The 9,794-nt window shown below is 31.9% G+C and overlaps 1 protein-coding gene across 1 annotated transcript; it reads left to right on the plus strand.

The window, feature by feature from the left end:
• The first annotated feature begins 213 nt into the window (after positions 1-213).
• LOC114174502 (heme-binding protein 2-like) lies at positions 214-1,162 on the plus strand. Its single transcript, XM_028059341.1, has 2 exons — positions 214-446; positions 796-1,162. The coding sequence occupies exons 1-2, from the start codon at positions 214-216 to the stop codon at positions 1,160-1,162; spliced, it is 600 nt and encodes a 199-aa protein (XP_027915142.1).
• Positions 1,163-9,794: the final 8,632 nt, after the last annotated feature.

The following is a 9,794-nucleotide window of genomic DNA, read 5'->3' on the forward strand; positions in this document are numbered from 1 at the left end:
GAAAAGGAACATGTTAATAATTATTATAATAAAGTGAATATTTATCCTATAAAAACATTAATCATGTAATAAATATTTATATGCAATCGCTCTTCCCATTTAACAGTTGGAAGTCCAAACATGTGTATATATATGCGAACTTTGTAGGTTGTGATACTTGTGTGGACATCAAATATAATTTGTTGGTCACTAAATATTTGTGATTTCTTTTCCATGACTGCTACCACATTCCAATTCCTCATTCTCACGAGCTTCATCTTAGCACCATTGTTGAGTGTTGAAGGGAAAATTCCTGAATCATGCAAGAAGTATGAGTGCCCCACCTTCAATGTTACAGAAATGGGAAAGGACTATGAAATTCGTAGCTATGATTCACCCGTGTGGATTTCTACCTCCCCTGTTCAAGACACTTCGTTAGTTGCAGCTACAAGAAAGGAGTTTTCAAGGTATTTTTATTTTCTTTTATTAATTTATTTTTTATATTAAATATCAATCCTATTTATAATTGCAATTATATTGTCCCATTAAGTTGAAGTCCTTGAGTTTTTTTCTTTTATGTCTCTTCACTCTCTTTTGGATTATGTGATTACATGATTATGCAATTTTGCATTTCTTACAAAAAGAATAGTGTATTTCATGATACTACTCAAATTAATTAACAATAACTTTGTGTTCCAGTATTATTATGTAGGAAGAAAAGAAGCACAACATGATAACGTATAACATTATAATTGTAGAAAGTAAAATTAAACAAAATAATGAATAACTTAAATAACATTATGTAAAATTTAACAGACTATTCAGTTATGTTAATGGCTACAACAACGAAAAGAAGGTGATTAAGATGTCAGCACCAGTGATTAGTGAAGTTTCAAATGGAAACTCCATTGTCGTGAGCTTGTACGTGCCAAAAGCCAACCAAAAGAACCCTCCTTCTGCAGATGGTATAAAAGTTCAAAGATGGAAAGCTTCATATGTAGCTGTGAGACAATTTGGTGGATTTGTGACAGATTCTAATTTTATGACAGAAGTTGCTGCCTTGAATGGTAGTCTTGCAGGCACCAAATGGGCTTCCAAGACTCATAATGGTTTCTTTGTTGCACAGTACAATGCCCCTTTTGAAGTGTTCAACAGAGTGAATGAGATATGGTTCTTGTATTAGTCATAATCAATGACATGCTTAGCAGAATAAGTTGGATTACACAAGTTTATCATGATATGTTCTTAAATTAGTATTAATATCTTACTTGAGCAATTGTTTCAATAATTCATTAGTTTCTATACTTGTATGAATATTGATTTTGTGAAAAAAAAAATGGATTACTTTAACCAGTTTTGGTTTATTTTGCTTTGGTTTGTCTTTGATCCCTAAAAGATGGGATAGAGTGGATTTAGCCATCACAATAAGATGAGGCAGAAGTCTTGACTCACCCTATCAAATATTATGACGTTAGAGGATTCAAAAGTTTTAGCCGCCTAAATCAAACTTAATAAAAAATAAAATAAAAAACTAAGAAATAGAATTGAGAATAAAGATAACTAATATTTTTTTTATAAATAAAATTATTATTTATTAGAAAAAGTTGTTAATTCATTAAATATAACTTTTTAAGATGAATAAAAATTAAACTTTACTCATAATAATTTAATTAAATTTTATTCTCAAATATAATTTCACAATTAATTTAATTAAAATATATTAGTACTAAACAAAATTAGAGGAGTAAGAACTTTACCGCTCTGGGTCTTAAGTCTAGAGGTGGCAATCTAGGTTGGCTCAACTTATTTAGGCGCGCCTTGCACTTGGTCTACAAAATAGGTTAAGTTTGCCTGTCCCGCATATGTCCCGACTTGTGGGATAGTTGCTTTTTTTTTTCTTAATTTCTTGTGATAAAGCCTTGAATGTCCTATAAATTAAGGAATTTTAACACATTCACACAAAAAAAAAATTAAGCACAAATTTTGAGGAGTTGAATAATAAATTGATAATCTAACACTTTCATTATATTCATATATATAATTTGACATACATGTTAAATTCTTGAGACTTTAACACATTTACATATACATAACATTGTTCTTTTCTACTCACAAAATTTTGAAACGTACATGCAAAAGTTCAGAAAGAAAGTAACTACCGTACACAAGAGCAAGATTTTTTCTTATGCGAGTCGCGGGCTACTGAGCATATGCAGACTGACGAACTTGAAATATCAGCCCGCCTCGTGTTTTTGTGCGAGCTTGTGAGCTGGCTCACGCCGCTTTGTCATCCCTACTTAAAACTGACATATCACCACATCAATTTCTTTTAAATGTGTGTGCTTCTTTTAAAAGTACACTTCATCATGTGAAATTTTCCTAAGTCTTATCGATTAATTAATGTTCTTAATTGGATAAATTAAAATAATTTATTATGTTTATATGTTAAATTAAATTATCTTTAGAAAGATGAAAGAATCAACTCACTCAAATTGTCACCAACTTTACTTTGCACCCATAATGAATATAAACTTGTTATAAACTTGTTAGTCATCAATAAATAAGGTGATGATAAAGAGATGATAATTTTGTAAGAAAGTAAAATCTTTTAGTAAATTTTATGTTAAAAAGAAATGTTAACTCTAAAAAGAGAGGGGTTAAATAAACCTTAAATAATGTGATTCATTTTAAAAGAGTCATCTAATGGTTTTATAAAATAATAATTCACAAATGAAACGCGTAACCTAGGTATGCTTAATCCTAGAATACCAACAAAAAGGTTTCACTAATAAAACTTGATTACAAGTTCTTAATATCAGTTTTGGCATACAAGTACAAAATTATAGAAATAATATTGAATAAAAAAAATAAAAATATACCTCTGGTAAATAAGAAAAATTTTCTTTAGTCCCAGAAAATTCTAAAAAATTTATAAAATCTTGTGCTTAGAATAAAAAAATAAAAAAAAAACTAGTAAAACAATGTTTTTTAATTAGTAATAAAATAATATATTAATAAATAATAAAAATATTTTTCGAACAGAAAACGATTAAAAAAATATAAAATGATAAAACAAAATTCAAAACGTTTTTTTTCCTCTTCCATCTTTTATACCTCTCTCTACCATCAATAAAACAAAGAAAGAAAAAGAAAATGTTTTGTCAAAGAATTTTTTTCTCTGCACACCTTTCCCTGATTTGTTTTGTATTATGAATAGAGAGAGCACAAAAAGTGGTAGATCAGTTTGGGAATGAGGCTGGCAAGCATGTCATCATTTTCTTTTTTTTTAAGAAACTTCAACACGGGAGTAGCACAAGTTTCTTAGTAAGAGGGAGTGTGGGAGGAAAGTAGAAACAAAAAGAGAAGATAAGACGGGAACAGAAGCACAAGAAAAGAGAGACACGCGAGTACGAGAAAGAAGGGTAATTACACTTTTGGGTGTGATGTGCTAGTCACACAACTACTTATTCTAAGTAGATTGTGCTTTAAATATTTTCTTGTTATTTCTTCTCATTTATTTCATTGACAAGATTTCTATTCTTTTATACTTGTGTCTAATAAGGCTTCGATATTGTGTTATGTGTGTCTATTCTCTTATAGTTTATTTGTTCGATAATAGTTTAATGTGTTTTTTAATTTCAAATCTCACCCTTATAAACTTTGATGGTATAATACATTATAGAAGAAAGCATATCTGACCCAAACATATATGAATCTTACAGAGTCATGTCCATTACAGAAAAATTACTATAATAAATTATTGTAAATTTTGTGGGATTACAATCAAAATTTATGCAATAATTCTAAAAAATTATTTGGCTAAATGGATCATATTTATTGAAATAATTGGTCTAATGTGAATATTTTATATTATTTTGCATATTTGGGAAAACATTCTACAACTTAGATTATTATGATTTTTTTATGGATGAATCCATGGAGTAAATTCGAAATACATAATTTGGTTTAAGTTTTAAGGTAAGGGGAGATATCATGATGACAATTTTCTGTTATGTTTTATATATGGTATTAGTTCAATCATTTTTAGTTATTTACGTGAAAAGTGTTAATGGAATTGTGGAGTTCTTATTTTATGAGACAAAGAGGTTTTGGTGGAATTTTATCACTTTAATGTACGTGTCTTTTGGGTGGAGGTTCAATAATTTTTGGTGTAATCAAAATAATCTCATGGATGAATGTGAATTTTCTTTTGGGTTATGTAATCCTTTGGGGTTGGTGGTTCGGGAGCAAAGTCGGAATTTATGTTTAGAGCATCGAAATTCTGAGTTTTTCTTCTTGTTTAATTCATGACTTTGTTAATTGTGGATGATGTTATGGTTGGATGACAATACTTCATGTGATGATATTATAAGAGCACATAAGTGTTTATTAGATTGATAAATTCCTTTGAAAATGTTTGTTGTGATGTTTTTGCATCAAGAGTTAAGTGTAGAAATTTAATGGTGAACTATGGTTGCATGATTTTGAGTTATGTGTGATTATTTTTAAATGGCATATGTTGAGTGGGTGCAAGCCTAATTGTGATCAAATCCGAAAATTCTTTGATATTCAAAGTGGTAAATTGGTTAAATGAATTATATTGTAATGATGTGTGTTGTGCATACTTTGGAAGGTGAAAGGTAAGAAAGAGAGTTCTCGTGGAGGATTAAGTGAAAATTTAAATTGGTTAAGTGTTACAGGGTGTTTTCCAAGTATTGGTGCTTTAGAGTTAACCAAATAGGTGTTTGAACGCTGTTTTTCATATGTCTAGGCATGGCTGGTTGCTGGGCACCAAGGTTGGTCACTGGTCAAGCGAGCGTTGCGAGGCAATCTAGTCATTGGGCGACTAGTGGTCGTTGGGCGACTGGCACATTCGTTGAAAGAAAAAGAATGTGAGGCAATATGGTCGTTGGACAATAAGAGTTAATGTGTTGATGCATGTTTTCTCTGTGTTTAATATCAGGTTTCTTTTTTTTGTGTGCTTGGTTTGTTTTGAATGTTATTGTAGGTTCTATGGTGATGGTACATACATAATGTGAGGTGCTAAGTCATTTTTATGATGAATTCACATGATGAGTTGTGGTATGGTTGATCATGTGATGATATTATATGCATGTATGTATGTCTGTTGTGATGGTGTATGACTTCTCTTATAATTGTAAAGTAGATTGGTTCTTTTACCTAGAGTGCTTTGGTGAGTCAGGTAAAAGAGTTTCTTTCAGCCACAAGGCTTTTTCATTAGCTTAGCAATAGTGCTTTTACCTAAAGCTTTGGTGAACATGTAAAGTTGTTGCTTGCAAGTCTTATAGAAAGCAAGGGAAAGACCCTTTCCAAGAGGCGTTGGTGCGTAAGGTGTAACATCCCAGTAGGATATTACTTAAAATAAATAAATAAACAAGACAAAAAATAAATACCTTAATTATTATTAGTCCATTTCCCTAAAATGCAAGAAATTTCAAAACCTTTAAATGAAATATCCAACAAGAATATCAAAATACTCATCGTCCTTCTATTACAAATTTGAAGTCCAAAACCATAATTAAATTACATGAAATTTTATTTAAAGTATTCTTAAAATCCCCTGTACTCCACTCCCACTCTCCACCACTAAGCATCTCCTAGCTCACCTGAAAAATCATCTGCTCTCGGATAATAAAATTATCCGATCATCACCACACACAAACAGATAGGGTGAGCTATGCACACACACACACACATATATATATATATATATATATATATATATATATATATATATATATATATATATATATATATAAATAAATATGAAAACATCCCACCCTGCAAAACTATAATTATTTATCATTCCATAAAAAAATTACCCATTTTCCCATACTCATAATCATTATGAGTTCATGCATGTACTCTAAATCTTGGGACTTTCTGTGCTTCCACGACCCTCCTCGCTCATGGTCCAATCTACAAGCCTATCCCGCTTATAGTCCTGCTTCACGGACTCCCTCACCCATCATCCGAACTCCTCGCTCGGACCCTCCTCGCATACCTGCCTTTCCTACTATGAACTCCCTCGCTCATAGCATTCTCAAGTTGAGCATGAGATGAACTCCCTCGCCCACTCATCCCAAGAAGAGTACCTCCGGTGAACTAAACTGTTCACGCATGCGGTCCCCACATCGCGAACTCCTCGCTCGTGACTCAAGCCAAGCACATCCCAGATCTTAAGGACCTAGTCCTTCAAGTCCAAACACCACAAACACATGCATATAATTCCCTTAGCTTAGGAAACACCAAGCAACCATCTCAAACAGTGCACACAAGCATGATTTCTCGTCATTCTCGCTTAAGCCATGGGTTTTCGCCCAAGCTAGTCCAACTGTCTTGCTTAAGCTGAATCACTTCACTTGAGCGAGCGTGAAACAGTGGCTTCACCACATCATCTCGCTTAGGTGAGCTCTTCTCGCTTGAGCGAGACCTTGGCTCGCTCAATCACACACAACTCCTTGCCTGAACGAGGATTCACACTCAACACGCACAGGTCTTATCGCGACCTCGCTTGGGCGAGCCATCCTCGCCTAAGTGAGAGAACCTTTCGCTCAACACTAACACAAGTCGCCTGGACGAGATGCTCAACCCCTAAACCAGTAACGAATCTCTAAAACTCTCGCTTAGGCTAGAATGATTCGCTTGGGCGAGAATTGTAGTATTTCTCCCCTGTTCATGTGTAAAATCACCCAAAACCATAACAAAAATCCAAGTCACTCACTACCAATCACTCCATTTTATCAAGAAACCATAAGAACATGTTTTAAACGCGTTCAATACAATAAAGGTTTGAATCACCAAAACTAAAGGTTTGGCCATAAACAACCAATACAATACCAAAACCCTCATTCAATTCATATAAAACACAAAAAGGCTTTGTGCACAACATCAAACCAACCAATTCTCAATCACAATGCATATAATACGAAATTGATATCATATTGAATCCAATTGAGAGTAGAAAACACATAATCAAAATCATAATTCGTACACACATAAGGACAACTTCCCCTAACTTGGAATTCTTGATTAAAATTGGCAAAATTGAAGGTTCCTTGTTCTGCTATGCCTTGCGTCAACCTTACTACCAAATTCAGTCTCTCGCACTCCCTAATCTCGTTCTCCTCTCAACAGGCTCAAATGTTTTATCAAAATAATAATAAAGCAAATAACACACAATTGGCATACGTAGGACTTGAACCCAAGTCCTTTCACAATAACTAAGTACTCTTAACCATTTGAGCTAGTACTTTTCCATATCATACCAATTAAATTTAACGTCATTAAAGTTCCCCCCTCCCGCATTTATTCATTAATTAATTTCCACGGGTCTTACATAAGGAAGGTAAATGGTTGGTTATGAGGGAATGTCATACAATGTGATGTAACTTGGTGGTAATATGAGTTGGTTGAGTTATGAGCATATCCGAGGAGACTTTATTAGTAGTTTTGTTTGAATTGGAAGGATTTGTAATAAGTTTCCTTTGATGACTTATGTCGTTTTGGTTTGGTTTTAATGTTGATCTATTTTAGAAATAAAGTTTTTATTTGGATGAAACTTTGGTAGGTGATTTTTGAAATAAATTTTTTAAAAAGTTCCTATTTAATTAGGAGTGGTATTAGAGATGTTAATAAGGTTTCAAATTCTAAGTGACATCCTAAAAAGGGTGTTACAAATGCTATCATTCAAAGGTTCTAAACACAACATAGAGGAGGTTTGATTTTCTTATATTCACAAAATACCAAGACAGATTAAAAACATAGTTTAAATTTAATAAAACAGTAGATAAAAATGAATTGACTCCTTGAATTTGAATGAAAATCCATCAATCACAGGTTATAAAATTAATTGTTCTATCTAGTTTACTCTCATGCAACCAAAAATTAACAAACTAAGCAAAGATTAACACAAGTTCATTATGAAATTAAGTAAAGCACACATCATTCAACCCCACACACATATATTATGCAACCACATGGGAAGTGCAAAAATGCAAAACTAAAGCAAACAAAAATACAATGCAAATGTTGTGTTGAGTCATTCACCAAAGATTGAAAAAGATGAAAAGCAAAATTGAACCAAACAAAAATACAATTCAGAACAACAACCTCAAGTTTCATTTCATTCTCTTCAAGGAATCAATACATAGAAATTTAGTTCTCCATGAATGTGGAAATACAACTCAATACAAAACAAAAATACATCATTCAACGAAGAGAGGAGAAGAAAAACATGAACTAGAGCAACAAAAAACGTGAATTGGAGCTGAAAAAATCCCTATGTTGGTGTGTTCTTCAAATGCAGAAAAATGAAAAATCCATGGAGAAAAGAGATTAGTATAGTTTTAAACCTTAAAAAATATAAGTGAATGGGAGTGTAGAGATGTGGTCAAAGCAGATCCCACTTCTAAAACCCTAATCTACTTTTCCTAAAATCACAAAAAAGATATTAGGTCTTGACCCAAACATGGAGGCTGGCCCATCACTTAAGTTGACTTAATATAACAAGCTGATGTGGTGCAGATGTGTTGCAAACATGGCACTTATGTGACACTCCTCTCTCTCGTCTAAGATTAATGTCCAAGCTCATAAATGCTTCAAAAACAAAACCTAAAAGTAATTGATAATTAAATCTAAATTAATTAAAATCTGAATTACTGGCCCAATGAAGCCAAATAAAGGAAAATATGGGTACGAAAAGGTAAGAAAATATGGGGCAACAATGACTCATCATTCTTCACATAAATTGATTGCATAATTTACTCTAGAAGAACTAATTAGATGCATAAATTTAAGGCAAAAAAAAGGCCTTATGAGCTTAAATTGTCGAGCCAACATGCATTGACACCCTAAGTTATATTAGTTATCTAACACCCTTCCATGAACTTATGGTGGAATTAGAACCACCATAAGTTTATCTCAAAATTTATGGAAACAAAATATCACCTAAAATAACACTTATAAAGTCTGCAAAACTGTTAAAAATATAAACATTAAACAATTGGCATTAAAACAGTAAGTAAAATAAATAAATGAAAATATAAACATTAAAGACATGTTAATTCATCAATTTTTCATTGGCTATGATATGATTATCATTAATTTAATTTATAAACAAAGACCTCAAATTACTAAGTAAGATTCAATTAATTCGTCAAGACTCTTATTCATTCCAAGGGACTATGATGACATTCTAGTTACACTTTTATCATTCCAAGCGTTTATGGTTACAGTAATAACCTATTCTCTATATTTTATTAAGCAAACCATTATGAAAATTTCAATTAACTAAACAAGTTTAAATTAATTCATCTAGGTTTGCACTTGTTCCAAGCAAATACAAGTGAGAACCTATTAACACTTAAATTATTCCAAGCACATAAAGATTAAGTGTTCTGTTACACTAAACATGATTCAAGCATATAAATGTGAAGATTTAGTTTTTCACCACACAAAAGATTTTCAGAATTAAGCAAAAAGACAAAAATTCAAATTAAATATTAAGAATGAATTATGAACAAGCATTCTAAGACAATTCTAAAATCATAAATTAAAACTCAAGAAGAATAGATAAAAATATACTTTATTTGAATAGAATAAAAGAACAATTCATTCATTGCACATATGCTTAGAACAAACTATGAAATTACAAGAGAATAACCAACATGGTTTAATCTTCCATGTGAAAGACCACCTAAGAGTAAAGAGGTGACGTGTTGACAAAAGAAGAAGATGAACAGCTTGCTTCAATAAAGAAAGGTGCCTTCTATCCTAAACTATTTTTATTCCTA

The sequence above is a fragment of the Vigna unguiculata genome, chromosome 2 (assembly GCF_004118075.2).
Source record: "Vigna unguiculata cultivar IT97K-499-35 chromosome 2, ASM411807v1, whole genome shotgun sequence".
In the NCBI taxonomy this organism is placed as follows: domain Eukaryota; kingdom Viridiplantae; phylum Streptophyta; class Magnoliopsida; order Fabales; family Fabaceae; genus Vigna; species Vigna unguiculata.

Excerpts from the sequence above, each read along its gene's own strand:
- LOC114174502 (XM_028059341.1), top strand. The coding sequence starts at position 214 with ATGACTGCTACCACATTCCAATTCCTCATTCTCACGAGCTTCATCTTA. Across the intron at positions 447-795 it reads ACAAGAAAGGAGTTTTCAAG|ACTATTCAGTTATGTTAATG; the intron begins GTATTTTTATTT and ends AAAATTTAACAG.